The sequence below is a fragment of the Papaver somniferum genome, chromosome 4 (assembly GCF_003573695.1).
Source record: "Papaver somniferum cultivar HN1 chromosome 4, ASM357369v1, whole genome shotgun sequence".
Classification (NCBI taxonomy): Eukaryota; Viridiplantae; Streptophyta; class Magnoliopsida; order Ranunculales; family Papaveraceae; genus Papaver; species Papaver somniferum.
This window is the reverse complement of record NC_039361.1, coordinates 139,357,223-139,377,847: the sequence shown is the minus strand read 5'-3', so window position 1 is coordinate 139,377,847 and position 20,625 is coordinate 139,357,223. Positions and strand designations below refer to the sequence as shown.

Here is a 20,625-nt window from a genome sequence, read left to right as displayed (position 1 = left end):
CGATTCTAACTCTTAGATCGATGAAATGATATTAGCACTTAGTAGGACTGTTATCCCCTTTATAAATCGCGAACAACCCCACACATCACATCTTATGAAAAACAAGGCATTCTTTTCCTTTCAAAATATGACGAAGATGGATGATATATTTACTGCGGCTACACTCTTTTTAGTTCCTTCCACCATGTATATAATATATAAAATACAAGGAAAAATTCTATTCTCCAATAAAGGAGAGATACAAATTCATATTCTCTCTAATCGTGCTTAGCATCAATTATAAATTAAACAAGAATTAATTCTATTATATCAAATGGTATTTGTCACACTAAGCAACTAAATTCTCTTTATCTTTTGTATTTTTACAATCTTAGACTATTTTTAATGATTATTAAAAGTTCTATGAATTAAGAATCGAGGATATTTCCCTAATTCGATAAAATTGTCGCCCGTCGAAGAATCGAACATTTTTTTTTGTGAGAAATGGAACTCCAGCTGTACATAGTTCCATGACCTATGGATGACTTCACACATACGACGAAGGACTCGTACACGATTTTAAAGACCTTAATACCACTGCCACCGTCCACTATTTTCTTCATAAGTTTATGCAACCCATGCAAGTATGCAACTATGTGGAAGGGTAAATATGTAACTGAAAAAGTAGCGGACTTTTTATTTTTCACCTCCTTCCCATTTAAACCCACATCTAAAAAATGGTGTATCATATCTGAACCATGGAATTCAGATTGAAGGGAGAATAGGAACATGGAGGATAGTATTTTCGTTTCGACACTAGTAACAAAAAGAAAAAAAAAATTATGCACTTTTTATTATTAGAATTCATGTGGAAACTTTGTTCTCAATAGCTCTAATTTCTGATTTTCATCTCAATTAGGTTAAAATATCTATTTCTTAAGGTGCGCCCGAACACCTTCTTAACAATTATCAAGTAAGTCTACAGCGGAATTTTTTTGGCTTATGTGTTGTTCGAGCATCATCTTTAGTCTAGTAGTATCACAACCAATGATTAAGAAATAGAAACACCATTTAATTAATACACTTAATCTAGACGAGTTTTTTGCTCGTCAAGTATTTTAACAAGTGTCATCACAATTAAGCATATGTCTAATGATTGTTGTGATGTTATTAGATCAAAAATGATAAGACAACATGTGAGCAAATAATTTCTAAAAAATAGGTACCAGTTGAACCACGATTACATTTCCCTAGTAACTTTACACTGTTGCTCTTCAACTCTATGGAGTTGCCCAAGCACTTGGTTGATTTGATAGTAACTTATGAATCTTAACTCATTAAATTTTGAATTTGAAAAAGTTGGAATATAAAAATTGAGTTCAAAGAAGGTTTTTGAGTATAATTTACGCCAAATAAATCTCATCCTACTGCTCCTTTTTCTCCCATTCCAAACATTACTAGTACCACAATTTGCTATAAAAAGATCCTTAGCTTTTCTTCTCCATAAACCCACCTTTATTTCCCTATCTCTCATTCCTTCTCTTTCTCTCCATCCATAACTTCTTCACTAGAATGGATTATAAAAATTGAAACATGAGTTATCTTAATTCATCACCTCAACAATTGGTGCTTAAGAGGTGAATTTCCCAATTCCAAAAGGGTCATTCATACTAGTCTTTTAATCTCATTTGATCACTATTGTTATTATGGAGAATAAGCAACTCAATTTTGTTAAAAATGGTGTCATTAGATTACCTCCCGGTTTCCGGTTCCACCCTACCGATGAAGAACTCGTCGTTCAGTATCTAAAACGTAAAGTTTTCGCTTGCCCATTGCCTGCTTCAATCATTCCTGAGCTCAATGTTTGCAAACAGGATCCTTGGAATCTGCCTGGTTAGTTACAAATTCACTTAGTTTCTCCCGGTTGTCTTCCGTGTTTAATAACATTACAGAAAATGCTGATTTTCCTTTGGTGTATATTCTGTAGGTGATTCGGAACAAGAGCGATATTTCTTTAGTATGCGAGAAGCGAAGTACCCGAACGGGAACAGACCAAACAGAGCGACGGGTGCTGGTTATTGGAAGGCAACCGGAAATGACAGGAAAATTGTAGCTTTTAGAAGCAACCAAATAGTTGGAATGAAGAAAACTCTAGTATTCTACAGAGGAAAGCCATCAAATGGCACTAGGGCTGACTGGATCATGCATGAATATCGCCTTGTCGATCCAGGAACTACAGCTTCCAATATCTTACAGAGAAAAAACTTGACCCAAGTAAGTTCAACAGTTCTATTTTATCTCTGTTTCATGCATATAAATCAAAGACTTCGATTCTCATTATTTTTCATAATGTTTTAACAGAACTCCCTGCTGCAAATTGGAGACTGGGTTCTATGTCGCATTTTCTTAAAGAAAAGAAACAGTAAAACCGACGAAGAAATCAGTGAACCATGCAAGGAGAACAAAGTTAACAGTGTTATGGAAATGGCTATCAGGCCTAGATTCATTGATTTCATGATGCAAGAAAAGATGAATCAAAGTCCTTGTTCTTCTTCTTGCTCTTCTTCTGCCTCGAGTGGGATAACCGAAGAAGTTTCATCTGCCAATAAAGAAAATAGTTGCTCCTCATCATCTTCTTATAGAAGAGATAATAGTAATCAAACATGAGAAATTACATAATGAATTTGTAACATTGTATCAATTAAATATTGGGTTGTTTGTAAATCCAACAAGAATAACCGTCTAATTGTATCGAAATTACGTCATAATTAACATGCTTTGTCTTAAAAAATGGAGAGATTAATATGCTGTACTTACTTAATTAGTAAAATCCGCAACTACAAATTAGTACTATAAACATGTTACTGATGGTACCCACAACATAATGACATGATTAAGCATAATTAGATAGAAGAGTTAACAACACAATGATGATGTTGAGAATCAAAGAGGTTTTGGTTTATGGAAAAAAGGTGTATGATTTTTGGAAGTAAAGAAAGTCCAGACAGCAGAGAAAAAGCGAAGCATCTCTCAAGGAGGCAATGGACAAAGGAAAGGAGTAAGAAAAGCAAGAGCATGAGGTCAAAGAAAGAAGTTACTTTCCTGCAAAGCAGCTTACAAAAGACTAAGAACTTACTGTTAACAAGAATATCAACACATGCTGGATTCCTCAAAAGGAATCATCTAATCATATCTTTCATGGAGTTTTTTCTTTCTAATTCAATTCTCTATAAGTCTATGTAGGCTCTCTACGTAACATACCCAATGGTTCTACAGTATGGAAACATGAAGGTAGTCGTTGAAGTTTAGACACCGGAGTCTGAAATTCGCTTATAAACTTCTAACAGTTACCAACAAATGAAACCTCAGACCAGTACAGTGCAAATGTTAAATAAAAAATGGGACAAAACAACGTATTATGATGCAAAGCAAGAAAGAAAACAGTTCCTTGACGTGTAAGATCTAATTACTGAATTGATAAACCATCATTAACTTAAATTAATCTTGTTCGAGGGACCAATCTAATTAACAAATAGATGTTCCGTTTACGACAACTTCTTTGTGAACGACTGTTCTACTCTACAACTGTACTGACGGCCTGGAATTATGTTATCATTAAGCAGTTGATTAAGTGTTTAGATAGTTTAATTAAAACGTAATCAAAACAAAACTAAGAGCACTACTTAGCAGGCCAAAGTCTTAACTTTATATGGTATCGTTTGTGTGTACACTAATTTGAATTTCTTGCAGTTTCACTTTCACCAGATAGAAAGATCCTTTTAAAAGTTAACAGAAATCCTATTTGGTCAAATTTCTAGATGATTAGCAATCAAAAAAATAAATGTAGCCTAGCAGATAGGCAATGTGTAGTTCTTGACCTAATCCAAATTCAATGCTTAACTACTACCACTCTTTTTATTTCTCTGGATGATGGTATCAAACGCTTTAGCACCAGTAGGGTTGCTTGATAACTATCCAACAATGACATCTATCTGCATATTATAAAGAGAGCAATGTAATATGTATATCTATTTGTGTTGTTAAAACTTGCAAATAACAACCGAAAATGATAATAATCTGTTAGCAGTTCTAAGTTTCTTACTGCAGAGTGCATACACTCTTCCATGGCAGTGGGACCCACGATCCTGTTCACCATCAGATCTTACATAACCAGAACAGGGTTCATGCATAGCTAGCTGGCTTTCAGGAATAGTGATTCAATAACAATAAAGTCCATTCTGCAGGACTTTGATTTTCAGACTATCTTAGATGTTCACTTTGATTTTCAGACTATCTTAGCTGTTCACATAGTATGAAACATACACTTTTTCCATCTTCTCATTTGATAGGTTGAGGAGGATAAGTAGGGTAACTAAGCAAACTATTTACCTGTAAACAGGGGAACTTGACCTCTGAAAATATCAAAGGAAAGGAAAGAAAAAAAAGCAAACCTGATGTTGGCAGCTACTATAACTAAATATTAACTTGCATAAACAGGCAATTTTCTTAACCAACCTTTTTGCTTAACCTTTTGTGTCTATAAAAAATCAGAAGATACCCAAAGTCTCTCCATCTTTCAGTTTCATGATGGGGACTCTAAGGAGCTATCATGCATCCTTTAGCTGCTTTCTGTGGTTCTTGTGTCTCAACTTCTGGTATCGCTATGCATATGTCTTCATTTATGGTCCACCATTTATGAAAATAGACTACAGCACCAGGAGATTCAGTATTATCCTTTCCATGACTAAATCAAGGATCAAGATTTAGATGAGACAGATTTCTCCTCCACACAATGAAAAAGAAACAAATCTACTAAGTTTGGAAATAAGAACAATAGTTTACCAGTTGAACATACTGTCTTACCCATTTACAGTGCAAAAAAAGCGTATAGTATGTGTGCTTTTCTGGGTGATCTTTTAACCTTAAATACAATGTGAAATCATCTAAATATGTTTTTAAGTTCCATAAATAGAGTATCAGGAGGTTCCGAAGTGCATTTCAACAGTTGTGTCTAAGTTAAAACGAGGGATACCCTTGTTACCTCAATCCTTTTCACTATCAGACTATCGTACTGTCTCCCACTGCTAAACATCGGGTTGTACCATATTTCTGATACGACTAGATTGTGGACCATGACGAAGGAAACACTAATTCCATTTAACTGACCCCCAAAGCATTGTTTCAGATTTTCCATCATTCTAACCAATTAGTGGCTAATGAAGCATAGACCATTATTTATCCAAAAAAATTCATTCAGTCTCCTCATTACAAGTAGATCAAAAGTATGTGGAATGCCATCAATTGTAAGGAGGAATTTCTATCGATGCACTCAATAATAACCAAGGTTAATACAGTGTTAAAGCAGGAGTATGTTCAAAAAGCAAAAAGTACATTCTCCCTAATGCTAAACCATGGCACAGCATTAACACAAATTTCACATTTATACGATGCAAAATCAACACACTGAGTTATAAAATCAAGCTAACCTAGATTTTAAGGTGAAGTTGCTGCAAGAAATACACATTTAAGCTGGAAGCACCATGTTGCAACATCAGGCTCACCTAGGTTTCTCCCTTCATTAGTTTGTTAAGTTGACTGACAATCCACATTATCTACACCGTGGACACACCACCCACTGGAGTTTCTGAAGGAATCGTGCAGCACAGGCCTTCAACACAGCCTCGTTCTGCAGAAGAATAATGCAAATCTCGAAATATATACAAAAACAAGGACTGAGTTTATCTCCTTGAATCTACATAGAAGTGAGAACCTCTACAACGCATCCAATACTAAGTTCTGAAATAGAAAAAGGTACTCCTTCAAGGGTTAAAAAGGCAAACCATGCGCTTAACCATGTAGTTATGGTACATATACATGCTGCACAGAGTCTACTGATTACACGTCTAGCAGCATGTAATTCTTATACGCAACATGAACCAAAATGTGCCTACTTAATCACGGACAAGGTCCCACTTCCCATGTTTATGTTCTTTGAGATTGTCATACGAGTCTATCTTGCATCAAACGCCTTACCTGCTGTCTTGGCTTCTTTCTTACTACCTCCCGGACTGAAAGCGTATGTGTCCAACAAGTTCAAATGTGAGATCTTATATACCAGCAATAACTCAATATTTGCCACTAGGACTAAATATAACAAATATAAATAAATAAAGATCAATTATATTTCAGTACAGTGTTGAAATGAAAATCAGTATAAGTCTCCACTATCAACAATAACTCTATAGGTAACATACCCAAATTCCTATCTTAGAACAAAAGAGAAACTCAAACATCAAAAAAGGCAGAATATGACAACAATAATTCATTCAAAATAAAATACGACAGACAACCGTGAACTTGATACTTGAACTGACACTTGGTTAATCTCAATTATAAAGTTCAGGATGCTGCGTAAATGCAACCAAAAAAGGAGAACAAGCTTCACTCTCCTCCCCCTTTTCCTTGTTTCATGCAAAGCTGGGCATTACTTACCACAGTAAAGTATGGCAATAACGCAAGCCTCCGCTAATGAAAATCACGATTAAAAGGTATTCCTAACACCAACCCCGCCAAGAACATTGAACAAGTGCACTTCACACAAACTGGGTCTTTAAAAATGTAACAATTCTTGAACCTGGTTTCTATTTTCTTTCCAAAAATATCAAAAATCAAGTACTGCCAGTGTAACATTTCATACAAAATTAAGAAATAATAAAAAGTTTCAAAATTTTAGAGAATCTACATTTCTATAGCAAGATAGAGAGAGAGAGTGAGGACCTGCCAAATTCTGAGAAGTCTCTTCTTGGCATTGACTTTTCTTGCAGTTGTGAGCTTAATTATCTTCCAAATGAGTCCTCCTGATTCATGCTTTTTCACTATCTCCATTATCCTTGCCCCAAGAATGCACCCACCATTCTCTCCCCCTCTCTCTTCTTTCAATCTCAAGCTCGACTGTGATATACAGAAAAGTACAGGAAAAAACACTGAACAGAGATTAGCCTACTCGGATATCAATGGACGGGAGTGGATCTGTTTTATACCTTTGCTCCACAAGTTACTCTATATCAACCGTCCGATCGAGAAAATGGGCTAAATCTTCGGATCATACCATGTAAGTGCCCGAGTCCGATAAAGAAGGAGAGCAAAACACTGTCTTAATCTGGTTTCTACTAGAGCAATCAGGAGTTTAAGTCAGGAGAAAAGTATACCTGAAAAGTTAAACAGCGCTATGCTTTACAAAATGTAGAAGAGACTGCCATAGAGAAAATAGGGGCACTCGTATTTTTACCCTCTAAAGAATCTAGCGACAAATTATACAACCTCGACCACAGTTTCATGATAGTTAAGAGCAATCCATAATGATCACTAGGCAAAACAGGGAGCATCAACTCTTGCAACTGACCCCTTAATTTCTTCTCCTTACGATATGAAAGGCCTGGTATTGCTTCCATTCCAATCATTTCAATCTCACATATTTTAAAATCTTGAAAATTGCAAACAAACGGATCTAATCGCATCCTCAGTGGCCAATTGGCAGATATCATCTGATTTGACTTGGTATCGTAGGTGTATCCGCTATCTCCAGGCTTCAGCTCTGTCCAAGCATCGACCCATCCTTCAGGCAATGGAAACGGACCATCCTTCTTCTCATCCCAGTTAATGTCGCCACAAAATATGACATTTGGCCAACCCTTCAGAATCGACATGGCTTCTTTTGCTTGAGCTACGCGTTCTTTGCTGTACATCTGAGTCCATGTTGGTGGGGCAGGACAAGGGCTTTCAAGATGGCTAGTAGCAATGACCAATTGCTTGCTCCTTCCACCACCAACTTGAATCTCAGTCAAACATAACTCTCTCCCCATTTTAGAGTTGCTGAAGGGTGTACAGCTATAAGATTTTACTGTTAATTTGCTCAACTGCAAGTTAACCAAGTATATCAAGTCAATCCAATGAGAAATAAAAATGAAAGGCATTCAATGCAATATCGAAAACGAGCAAATGGGCGAAACGGGTGTGAATCATATACTACCTGCATACAGAAATAAGGTTTGACATTCTCGAAATCATATGAAGCCGAACATCGATATGCTTTCCACCACCAGGTGGACTGTTTGAAAATGTGGTACATTTCTTGTGTAACCTCTTGTAAACATACAACATCAGGCGAATGTAGTTGAATGAGATCACCAATTGCTTCCATCCTCTCGCGCAATTCTAAGTCCCAAAAACAGACATTATAACTCAAAACCTTAAATGTACCCAACGGCGTTTGTTTAGTCTTCTTCCCTGCACATTTCATCAATTTAAGAACTTGCAGGTAATTGGATCAGCTCAAACATAAAACCTAAACCCCAAATCTCAACCCAGATAAACCCGCAAGAAAAAATTTAAACAAAACCCCAGAATTACAAACAAACCCAAGAGATACAAATAGAGAATTTACAGAATCAAATGAGCTTTATCATGGAGAGAAAAGAAAAAGAAACCAACCTAATAAAGCTTCCTCTTTTTCCAATGATCTTGTTCCCCGAGTTTCAGAGCTCTTTAGACGAATCGCCTTCAACGAGGTACAGAATTTCCGAGACCTTTTCATCTCCATTAGTGGAAGACACGTCTGCCGAGTTGGCTTTTGGTTTATAACAGCAAATTTGGAAGAAGCCCGTGCCATTAACATAGATTTGGGGAAAGTGAAGATTATAGGGCAATAGAACAAAGAAGTTGAAGGAAGCTTGAACCGTTTGGTGTTTATTTTTCATTGCTATTTCTCGGTGTCACTAAGAGCAACCACAGTCATGAGACGGACCAAATACCAAAAGCCAGATTAAAAGCCAAAAAAATTTGGTATTCTGGGTGTTCAAGCGCAATGGGGGACGACCAAAATTTGGTGAAGCGTAACTTATACGAACGCTTGGTGCAGACGGAACTTATACTCACGTTTCTTGACCGAGCGTTCTTTAAAATATGCGTCTGAATGAAACGGAGTTATTACGTGCGCCTGATTGAGGCGTAGGTATAGTTCACGCCTAACATGGGACGGCGATGGGAAGTGCGTCTACTGGGACGGAGAAGTTATGTGCGTCTGATACATACGGAGATAGAAAGTGCGTATGACTCGGGCGGACATAGAAGGTGCGTCTGGGTAGGGCGGATATGGAAGGTGCGTCTGTGTTGGGCGGACATAGAAAGTGCGTCTAGTTCAGGCGTAGATGGATTGTGCGTCTGTGTCGGGCGTTTATTAAAAATCCGTCTGAGTGGGGCGCTTATAGAAGCAGCGTCTGAGTGGGGCGTTTATAGAAGCAGCGTCTGAGTGGAGCGTGCATAGAATATCCGTCTGAGTTGGGCGTTTTTAGAAAGACCGTCTGGATATATACGTTATTATCTCTTCTCCTCCTCTTTTTACATAACCTATGTTTACAGAAGAAAAAAAAAACGACGACGAAACCTAAGTAAAAATCTAGGGCAAATTTTCTTCCTAAATCTCATGTGATGGCCATTAATCTATGTTCTTGTGAAAGAAACGAGTAATCTAATTCGTTAATTGGGTGCGGGGAAATTTGATTGAAGATTAAAGGTATGGTTTTTATTCCTAAGTAATTAGGTTAATTAGGCGTAATTTTCTTGATTCCCAAGTACGTTTCGGTTTACAAGGCAGGGCTTCTTCCAGCTTAGCTTTGATCCGACTCCATAATAATCTTTCTGGTTGATCGGTTCCGGTAGCAGAATCTTGAGATATGGCTAAATGGATTCTACATATCGTTGTATCTTCTTCTGTTGTAAAATTGGGACCGCGTGGTGCCATACTTCTATATTTCTTGAAATAGAAATGATAAATGATAAGATAATAATGGATGCAGAAATAAGTTAGTACTATAAAATGCTATATATAGATATACGAAAGAGCCGTTGCAATGTATCAAACGGTCGGAAAATCAAAAAAACAGAAAATCAGTTCCAAAATATAACTGTTGGCGCATGTCTGGGTGTACGCCTGGTAACAGACGCTCGTAATACATGCGTCCAAAGCAGGCGTAAATTAAAGTTGCGCCTGCTAACAAACGCTCACAATACGTGCGCCCATTCCAGACGCTCATAATACATGCGCATCACACAGACGCTCATAATACATGCGCCTCACACAGGCGCACGTAATACATGCGCCCAAACCAGGCGTTTTTAATAACTTCGCCCCATTGGGACGTACATTCTAATTACGCCTGCTATGGGGCGTATGTTTTATCTCCGTATGGCCCGGCGGTGTTTATAAATACGCCTAATTCAAACGCTCTGTATACATCCGCCACAATATCATACGTTCTTTATACATACGCCCGGTGTGAAGCGCCCACTATACTTCCGTCTCGATTCATACGCTCGTAATAACCCCGTCCCACTATTGATCATTTTAGTCTGGGTTGGCGACCACATTTGGTCACAAACCCTATTTCTCTGGACTAAATATGGCTTTACTCCTCACCACTGCGGCACTTTCTGGGACCAAATTTGGGTTTAGTACCCAAATTTGGTCGTGACTGTGGTTGCTCTAAGAGCATTTCCTATGGCAATGGCCAAACCCAAAAATGTGTTCAGCTAGGTGGATGGCCAAACTAGGTTTCCACTATGGTAAAGTACCGAGCGTTATACCAATAGGTGGGCGATCTACGTAAAAACGCTGGCGTTCGTAAGAATAACACTGGCGTCCGAAATACTAACTCGGCGTCACAAGTTATATCGCCGGCTTTTTTGCTTCTGACGTCAACGGATAGTTTTTAAAATTTCGAATTTCACCTTTTCCCTCTATAAAATACCACTATCTTCGAACAATTTACTCTCATACCAAAATTCCTCTTCTAAAAATGGCTGAAAAGGCGATCACACTTTTTTGCGATGCAAAACTTGAAGCTGTTGTTTCTAAGATACGTGGGAGTTTTAAAAAGATTGAAAATTGTAAAAGGGAAGTGCAAGTTTTAGAAGTTGCTCCAAGAAAATGTTCCGCTAAAAGGCAAAGAAGAGCTCCAGTTTTGAAAGTTAACAACAAAAAATTCAAAAACAAAGGTGAAACTGTCAAAGAGCGCGTGGAATGGAAAATACGTCAAATGAAGATAAACAGGATGCCAAAACTTGTACTTGATTTTTATTGAAGTTTTTATTATTGTCTAAGTTTATATCTTGTAAAAGAATTGGCAGTAATATCAATGAATGAAAATGTTTATATTTTAAAATAGATTTCCACTTCAGATTAAGTGAAATTTATTACAATTTATTAAACCTGCAAATAACATCAAACTAAATTTTAATAAACCACAACAAAAATATCAAACTACATCAAATCCAGCGACATTCTCTCTGTAAAGTTGATAGCATTCAAAATGCCTAAACTCTCTCCCGCTTTCTTTGGTAAACTTGGTCTGAGCGATGGTTTCCAGTTCTTCGTTGGATAATCCAGAATAGCTTCGATGAACCATCCATAATACTTCCGTATAATATTTGACTTCATTAGTGATGAATGCAATCCTTAGTTGTAGGCTCTTACTGTTTCTTATTGCTTCGTTCTGCGATGCTACAAAATGTCCCAATACTCTTTCCCAGAAATTGTCATGGTTAATTGGTCTCACCATACGATGTAACCAACATCGAACAAGAGCAACATCTTCTTCCATTTTAAATTCCGGCAGCGGCACTCGAGTGCAGTAACGATGTGCTTGAGATGGACCATCTTTTAGAATTCTGAAACACGCTTCGTAACGAAAAGGATTACCGTGAGCTTCCTATCAATTATCAAGCGTTGTTGGATCACTTCATCTTCAGTTACACCGCTAAACTTTTCTCGATCAATTTCTACTACCAAAGCAAGAAATGGCTGGACTGCAAGCCTAATAGAATGAAAACGAGCACGCAATCGACGAGCATCTCGGTTTTCTGGGTTTCCCATCTATGAGACGAACATTGAAAACACGTTCTCCCAAAAAGAACTGTCATGAGAAATAAGAAGACCAGTGATTACCCAATGAAAGAAATATGCTTTGCATAGAGTTATATCCTCTTCTTCGGTAAACTTGGGACCACGATTTCTAACAAACATTTCTGCAAAGGAGGAGAGAAGAAGAAGAAGAAGATGTGATTTTGGAGATAGAATAAATGAAATTTATAGGACGAGAACGAAAAATTTTCCGTTGGAAATGGAAATTTAGCCGTTGGCGTTTGTAGATTTTAGCCCGTTTGAATTACCAACGCCTATTTTCTATTATAAATACATTACTAGATTTTATTCTAAACTAAACCAACCGATTTCTCTCTCATCATCCACCATGTTTTCTAAAGGCAAAGCGAAGAAAATATTATGTGTCGAAGCAAAAGAGGTTTGCCCATTATGTTTCATGGATAACCACAGTCTTATGCAATGTCCTTGGACGGGAAGGTTGTTCACGTATCAGAATGGTGATTGAATCACAACCGGAAAAGCTCAGGTATTTGCAATGTCAAGATCCTAATTGTCCAGAGGAACCACATATGTTAGATGATGCTATGAAGATAAAAAAACAAGAAGAAGAAAATATTGCAACACTCTGCAAAAACTTCAAACTTAAATCCAAATTGAAGAAGGAGTTATTACACTGCAAGCATTGTGGATATGGAGATCACGAATATAAACATTGTCCACAGAGAATCAGTTCATGCTCAAGGCTCGGTTGCGGGACTTTTATGTATTTGCGGACTTCTTCTGAAGAAGACACATATGGAAGGAATTTCTGGGAATGTCCCAAGTGTTTTTTGGTGGAGTTGGCTGATTGAAGTTGTAGGACAAATCGTTTCACTAAGGTATTATGTTATTTAATTTGTTGTTTATTTTGTGTTATTATGATTATCTAAAACCATCAATATCAAGTAATTTTAAATTTTCTTCGATTAAATATTGCACCATCAGTTGCATAAATAAAAACATACTGCATTGAAAAATCACATCATGCATGAGAATAAAAGAAATACATTAAATTAAAACAACTATTACATATGCGTCGATTTTCAGCGGGTGGTGGAATTCCTAGGGCGTTGTAGGGATCGTATCTATTGAGCACCCTAAGAATGTTTAAACAAGCATGGAAGTCGAAAGGACGACCGCGGTGAGATGCTGGCTACATAGCTAGAGTTCTGGGCATCACTTCATGTTCGGATTCACCGTTGAGCTTATTTTGGTGATTCTCCATTAGTTAGGCGACGAACTCCAATACATTCGTACTAATTACACTAAAATGATGCTGAAATCCGTGAGAATCACGTCCATGGATGTTCCCAGTTTCAGACATTTCTCCCAGAAATTCAACGTCAAATCGGCTACATTACGCATGAGAATAGTTAAATCCTCTTGTTGAGTGAATCTAACAGCACGAACTCTGGGATGAATTTTTGTAGATGATTTGAGAGAGTGTAGAATGTGTGACTTTAGAGTTGAAATGAGGAGTATTTATAGAATTCAAAAAATGTAGCCGTTGGATCACCAAAATTTTCAGCCGTTCAGATGGAGCCGTTGGCACTATTCAGTCAGACGCTGGCGTTTTTGGTCATGACGCTGGCGCTATAAGTTACAGCGCGCGTTTTTAGTGAATACGTGGGCGTCAACATGAAAAGTGACAGCGCTGGTTGTAATGTCTCTCGTCATTAACACAGACGCACGATGCATGTTACGACTCGATGTTCAAATGGACATATCTGTTCATTTGAACATCCATTTTCTGTGTTTGTTCATGCCATAGTGGGAGAAAAATGAACAAACTCTAAGTTTGTTCATCCCATGGGAATTGCCCTAAGAAGAGTATGGGCTATTAAAACAGTCTACCTTTCATTCTCCTTTCAATAAGAAAGACACTTCATTCAAAAACGATTAAGCTGACACATTGTTCAAGTCCTACTGTACCAACTAGACCTGCGACTAGCAGTAATTGCATGTTTTGCAAGGTTTGTTTTTTTTAACAAGAAGATCGTTGATTATGTGCTACATTATTTACATCTCTAGGTTCAATTTTATTTATTTATTTTTGACACCATCAGCAGTCGGTTTCGAACCCCTAATTCCTATTACTTGGTAGCTCGACCCCTGACCAATTCTCGGTTAGTTAAAGTATCAACCCAATAAAGCTATAATGTCTCCAATCCAATTATTGATATTCCATCTGATTGCATTCCTTGTATCATCAATTTCCTTTACAACACAATGGCAATCCCTCTCCAAATGTAAATTTTTGATCCCATAAACTTTTTGCCCATTATACTATCATAAGTATTGATGCAGCTTCAGCTTCCTCTGCATTCATTGCTTTTGTTGACCAGGATCTAGTTCCATTTTACGGAACTGCAAAATCTCTGATAATAGTTCTAGTCCTGCATTAATACAACATTAAAATTGGTCTTAAGAAAATTAAAAAGCGGAGGTTTCTAATAAATATGTTGTTCTACAGCATGGTTAACATTTCTATCATAAACTTCTGGACAAGTAGATTTCCAATCATCAAAGTATATGAGAACTCTGTTGGCAATACTTCATGCCTTTAGCTGAACAATTTCAAATACTAGACTACATCTAGATTTCCATCCATATATGCCAGAAAATGACTCCAGCTTTATGAATTTCTTGGATAGTGCTCAGTAAATTTCTAGGAATAGGAACTACAAAGGAGTTAGTCACCCATTCATCAAAGTATGCATTATCAATTAAACATGCAAGATTACCTGTGAGTCAATATCCATACCTCATTGGTTGTGTCGTAATCAAAGAGGATTTTAGTATCTGGTGGGTTCCCTGGTTCCCGGGGTTAAAGCGCTCAGATCAGAAGTATTTGATTATCTTTCTTCGGCCAACCTTCATCTGTTGAGATCCCAATTCTCTAAGTGGGTCCACTTGGAAACCCATTACCTTATCTTTTTAGAGAATCTCGGATAACGTAGGAGGCGCTTAACAAACCTTAATCCTTTCCTGGCTTGTAGTTTACGTATAGTTTCAATATCAAATTCACGTAAATGACAATTTTTATTCCTATTTAAAGAAAATCTACATATCCTATCATCAACGAGCAGACACTTAGTTATACATTTCGACAGGAAATGTAAAATCCTATGAGATACTTACATTTCCAGAAGACTTTCAAATTGATTATTCCTGTAGAAAAATCACCACTATTGTTCTGAGATTCATTCAAAATGACCCTATATGCTGACTTAACTGTAAATTCCACTATTTTCAGGTAGCCTTATAACGAAATCATAACCATCACGAGGAATTCTAAGTTTGCTAATTTCATTCACTGAGGGTCAAACAGAGTCTTAAGAGTATCACATTATACACTTTCGGGATTTTATCTATTAATTGATCCACAATGCACATGTTGGATGAGATGAACCTAGTATATAATTACCTTTCCGTAGAAGATGCCTATATATCCTTCTACATATTGACATCTTCTCTGTTATCCACTACCCAGTAACTAAATTTCTTCACATACTCCAAACCTTAAGATATGCCTCTCCAAATCCATTAACCATTAGTAGTTGTTGTCCCATGCAAAGGATTTGCATCACGAAAATATTTGTCAACTGAGAATTTTGATCCATAAATGATCAAAAGTTGTAACCATCCTCCAGTCCAGCTTAGTTAATAAGGATTTTTTAATAACATCAATTATTTTAATGCTCATACTTGTTTGCCATTTAGTTTAGCTACATCATCCCACTTCTTTGCATAGTCTTCTCTATCAATTTTATTTTTGTTCCACCAGAACATCCGTTCTATAATGTCCATTTCATATGTGAGATTTTTAGGTATTGGAAAACACAGTTAAATGGTGATCTAATGGTCCCTAACATCGTCTGGGTAAGAATAGTTCCTTCTGGCTGACTTAGGAACTTAGGTTTCCAAATATAAAGTTTGTCACTGAATTTCTCAAGCAATACACCAAAGGTATGCATCTTGTTCTTCTGAATTAAAAGAGGAACATAAAGATACTAATCATTCAGAGTCATTTTCTTGATCTTTAATATGTTAGATATCTCATTTTTAACAACATTAGGAACTTTTAGACTGAATGCAGATTTTTCAAAGATGAATGATTGTCCAGAACCTCCTTTGTATGGATTTCATTTCATCTATAAGTTTTTTTGGCATTGGAAACACATCTAAATGGTGATCAACAATGGTCCCTAATACTCTCTGGGTGAGAATAGTTCTTTTTGGATGACTTGGGAACTTGAATATTCAAATATGAAATTTGGCATTGAACTTCTCAAGCAATCTACCAAAGGTCTGCATCTTATTCTTCTGAACTGAAAGATGAACACCAAGATACTTATCATTCATGGCCATTCTCTTGATCTTCAGTATGTTAGATATCCCATTTTTAACAGCATTAAGTACCTTTGGACCGAAATCCATTCCATATTTTTCAAAGTTAACAAATTGTCCAAAATACAAACTAAATTGCTCAATGATATTCTAAATGTCTTGTTTGTTTAGGATTGACCTTGGTGAAGATGAGACAATCATCTGCAAAAAACAAGTGAAAAACAGCAGGACTAGAGTAGTGACTTTCAAACCATTTATATTATCATGTTGTTCAACATTTAATAGTGCTCTGGAAAATGAAACCATACATAAGATAAAAAGGTAAAGAGACAATAAATCTCCTTACCTTACAAGATGGATGAAGAAAAAAAGGCTAAATCTTAAGATTTTTATTGAAATATTTTTTTTTACTGAAGTCTTTATTTTAATATTTATTGTCAAAGTTTATATCTTGTAAAATGGCGCAATATTGTTAATTAATTCTAAAATTGACTTAAAACAACAAGTAAAGTTTAAAATTAAACTTATTAGTTACAGACCCGTGCGATGCACGGGTCTGTTTGTTTCTTACGTAACAATTGATGTGAAGGGTTTTTGTACGACCTTTGAGATGGTGTCATTGGTAACTTAGCACATAAAGAACACAAATTATCCAAAATACCACTCCATAACAACATATCAGGTTGAAAAAATTGAAACATCTTGGAACCTAAACCATCCACTAAAAGGAAACAAACATAAAAGAAAACTTCAATTAAGCTGTAGTTCCTAAAAATTCACCAAAACAATTAATAAACTGTAGTTCCTAACAAAAAATGACCTAAGGTACGTGATAATTAAGGAATAAAGGAAAAATCTAAATGAGTACCTCAAAAGCACCAAATTTAAGCCAAATCACCTTAATCTTCTATTCGCTATTCTCATTCCTCCATGTCAATGCTTTGAGAATAATACGGTCTGGAATTGGCACGAATGTATTGGCGCATAATGATTTTGGTATATCTATCTGGTAAATCATTCTTTTGGATGATAGTAATTTTTGATATTGATGGTCTATTAGTTGTATTTGAAATCCCAATGTACATTGGATTTTCATTCTCATCGAAATCTCCTGATCTCAAGTAGAATCCTACATTGTATAAGCCATGTGCCGAACACACGTCCATGTGCATCGTGAAGCCAATTTTAACCGGAAATTGATATTTAGTAAGTGGTGTTGCATTCCTTGATTTCATCACATGGCACCCTATTAGTACTGCCTCTCTGATTTCATCTCCAATCAGTACTTCTGCAACAATGTATTTTAGGTGATGCTTAGACCATGATTGAATATTGATTATTGATCAAAAGTTAATTGCAAAACTCGCAAACACGAAAAATTTAGTATAACTGCAAAACCAGAACCCAAACATTTACTAAAAGAAAAACAATAATAAAACCGGAAGTTGGAATCGATGAATCGGTGACTCCGAAAAAATATACCTAAATGTAGTTCCTAAGAAATCAAGCAATTGTACTCCAAAGAAAAAATAAAAGGAAAACTCTAAATAAATACCCCCAAGGAACCAAATCTGAACCCAAATCACTTTAACTTCATGTTCACGATTCTCATTTAGTGCTTGGAGAAAAATATGGTTTATAGATCTGGAATTGTCAGGAATATGTTGACGGACAATAATTTTTGTACATCCATCTGGTAAATCATTCTTTTGATGATAGTAATATTTTATTTTGATTGTCCCTTAGTTGCATCTAAAATGCCAATGTATGTCGGATAGTCATTCTCATCGAAAAATCTTGATTTCAAGTAGAATCCCGCATTGTGTAAGCTCTGTGCCCTGCTTCTGTCCATGTGCATTATAAAGGAAATTTTCACCGAAATAATTGGTACTGTGTGTCCCTTGATTTCATCATATGCCGCCCTATCACTACTTCCTCCCCGACTGCAGCTCCGATTAGCACTTTTGCAACGATTTCATACAAAATAGTTTAATTATAAATCGACCAAGTTGTAATTCAGTCTATTTATAAGTAACGTAACTGGATCTGGATCTGGACATCTTTTTTCTTTAATTATATGGTTGTTTTTATTTTCTAGTATTTTTAGGGGTGACACAAAAAGATTTAGGGGTGACTTTTTTATTCCATCCCATTGATGTGGCTATGGGGTGTCCTAGTGGTTAGAAAATACTTATATGCTCTTTTATAATCGGTAGTTTACTATTAGTTTATCAACTGATTGTGACTATGTTCTTCTCTTCTATGCTTTGTTTTCAAAAAAAATTAATAAATAAACTAAATTTGGGACTGCTATCACAATTGGTAGATAATGAACATCACAAAATTACCGATTGTAAAAGTAGAAAATTTTGACGTTTCATTTGTTTTGAAAAAATTGAATTTGGGGATAATATCGCAATCTGTAGATAAGGAACATCACGAAACTACCGATTGTAAAAGTAGAAAATTTTGAAATTTCATTGGTTTTTGGAAAAATAAATAAATTTGGGTCAACTATCACCATCACGAAATTAGCAATTGTAAAAGTAAAAAATTTTGAAATTTCTTTAGTTTTGGGAAAAAATAAATTTGGGCTACTATCACAATCAGAGATAGCGAACATCACGAAATTACTGATCGTACAATCGGTAGATACTAAACACCCGGAAACTACCGATCCTGAAAATAAAGAAATTTAAAATTTCATTGGTTTTTGAAAATTTTGAATTTGGGGCTACAACCACAATCGGTAGATAATGAGCATCACGAAACTAACGATTGTACAATCGGTAGACAATAAACATCACGACACTACCGATTGTGAAAATAGAGAAATTCAAAATTCCATCAGTTTTTGAAAAATTTGTATTTGGGGCTACTACAATAATCGGTAGATAATGAACATCCCGAGACTATCGATTGTACAATCGGAAAATAATAAATACCACGAAACTACTGATTGTGAAGATAGAGAAATTCAAAAACCCATTAGTTTTTGAAAAAAATGAATTTGGGCCACAATTTGTAGATAAGTAAAATCAAGAGACTTCCGATTGTGCTTCTCTATCGGAACATAAAAGTATAATCGGTAGATAAAATATCTTATTATCTATTGATTCTGGTACGTTAGTGGCGCTAAATGCTCTATAATCGTTATTGAACCTTCGAAATTATGTTCTTCACGATGTTTCTCACCTGCTTCTTCATACCCCATCTGTTTTTGTTATGGATTTGAGAAAAAAATGGTTTTGATCCCACTTCTTCTTCTTCTTCTTCCACTCTAAAACTTAAAACTAAATAACTCAAATAAATTTTCCTATCAGTATATACTAAAGATTAACTCCCGATTATACTAATTATCTACCGATTATAAAGGGTATATTAGCCATTTCGAAAAATCAGAGATAAGGGTGGCTTCATTTTAGGTTTAGGTGACCCGATTTTGTCTTATTAATCGCCCCTAATTCTTTTGGGATAGCACTAAAAATGACATGTTTTATTTTATGATGAGGATCATGAAAAATTCAAAAGGTGACCACTACATATATGGTAAATATTATTTTCCCATAAAATAAGATATCATTTGATCCTTCGAAACATTAATGATTACTTTAGTTTCACCATATTATAAACATAAACACTTCCACTTGATATATGTCGGCATAGGCTAACTTTGTGTAAAAGTACTTCAGAAAAAAAACTACCTCAAACATAAGGGAACCAACTCTTGAGTTTTAACACCCTGGGAAAATCTTGAGTTTGGCTTCTGTTATTTGTAGAATCTAATAAAACATTGTAGAAATCATGTAATTCTCAAAATTTAGGATAAACTAAAAGCTTAGACACCTTGTGAATGATGTCTTCTTGTGGTGGTAAAGTGTTTGACCTGCGATCAAAATATGTCTCCTCGAATATTTTCAAGAAACACTGGGTCTTTGTGAAATTAGGAGGCATCTATTGTACAATGATGACAACACTGCGTATTTTATCGCGAACCAGTGTAACTTACAGATTCCGTACTTTTCTAAGTGCATTGAGTTTTAGGCGTTGGAAACGCCTCACGTGGTCAAAATGTTACCTAACAAATATTTAAGAAACCTAAGTTCAACTTGTGCAAAAATTTAGATGCATTTGCTACAAATATTGGAGAGATGAAACTTCTGAGGTGCCTCAACCTTGAAGGCGTACGCATCAAAGTTTCTTGTCTCAACAACTCTCGTCGGCGCTTCTGCAGTTCCCATTTCTTAAAATTCTAAAAATATTTGTAATCTTAAATTAAGTGACTGGGTTATGAGTTTTATATAGAAACAGCTGAAGAT

At 36.0% G+C, this 20,625-nt stretch overlaps 2 protein-coding genes across 7 annotated transcripts; one reads left to right on the top strand and one right to left on the bottom strand.

Moving 5' to 3' along the window:
• Window positions 1–1,394: 1,394 nt before the first annotated feature.
• On the top strand, window positions 1,395–2,770 carry LOC113362819 (NAC domain-containing protein 83-like). Its single transcript, XM_026605317.1, has 3 exons — window positions 1,395–1,872; window positions 1,967–2,253; window positions 2,341–2,770. The coding sequence occupies exons 1-3, from the start codon at window positions 1,686–1,688 to the stop codon at window positions 2,644–2,646; spliced, it is 780 nt and encodes a 259-aa protein (XP_026461102.1). The 5' UTR covers window positions 1,395–1,685; the 3' UTR covers window positions 2,647–2,770.
• A 2,525-nt stretch (window positions 2,771–5,295) lies between these two features.
• LOC113362817 lies at window positions 5,296–8,734 on the bottom strand. 6 transcript variants are annotated; one of them, XR_003365857.1, is made up of 5 exons: window positions 8,470–8,734; window positions 8,009–8,265; window positions 7,268–7,895; window positions 6,757–7,145; window positions 5,296–6,047 (listed from the first exon to the last, which is right to left on the bottom strand). XR_003365857.1 is itself a non-coding variant. In XM_026605313.1 (5 exons), the coding sequence occupies exons 1-4, from the start codon at window positions 8,651–8,653 to the stop codon at window positions 7,069–7,071; spliced, it is 1,146 nt and encodes a 381-aa protein (XP_026461098.1). In that variant the 5' UTR covers window positions 8,654–8,734; the 3' UTR covers window positions 6,289–6,930; window positions 7,020–7,068. The 6 variants fall into 6 exon arrangements, 5 of the variants coding, with proteins under 5 accessions (XP_026461098.1, XP_026461100.1, XP_026461097.1 ...); XM_026605313.1 differs by lacking the exon at window positions 5,296–6,047 and having other exon boundaries at window positions 6,289–6,930; window positions 7,020–7,145; XM_026605315.1 differs by lacking the exon at window positions 5,296–6,047 and having other exon boundaries at window positions 6,289–7,187.
• Between the last annotated feature and the right edge of the window lie 11,891 nt (window positions 8,735–20,625).

What these genes read in the sequence shown, in the direction of transcription:
- LOC113362817 (XM_026605312.1), bottom strand. Translation starts at nt 8,653, where the DNA reads ATGTTAATGGCACGGGCTTCTTCCAAATTTGCTGTTATAAACCAAAAG. An exon ending in AAAAGAGGAAGCTTTATTAG is followed by an intron (nt 8,266 to 8,469) that starts GTTGGTTTCTTT and finishes TGAAATGTGCAG; the next exon opens with GGAAGAAGACTAAACAAACG. An exon ending in GTCGCTAGATTCTTTAGAGG is followed by an intron (nt 7,146 to 7,267) that starts GTAAAAATACGA and finishes TTGCTCTAGTAG; the next exon opens with AAACCAGATTAAGACAGTGT.
- LOC113362819 (XM_026605317.1), top strand. Translation starts at nt 1,686, where the DNA reads ATGGAGAATAAGCAACTCAATTTTGTTAAAAATGGTGTCATTAGATTA. An exon ending in GGATCCTTGGAATCTGCCTG is followed by an intron (nt 1,873 to 1,966) that starts GTTAGTTACAAA and finishes TATATTCTGTAG; the next exon opens with GTGATTCGGAACAAGAGCGA. An exon ending in AGAGAAAAAACTTGACCCAA is followed by an intron (nt 2,254 to 2,340) that starts GTAAGTTCAACA and finishes ATGTTTTAACAG; the next exon opens with AACTCCCTGCTGCAAATTGG.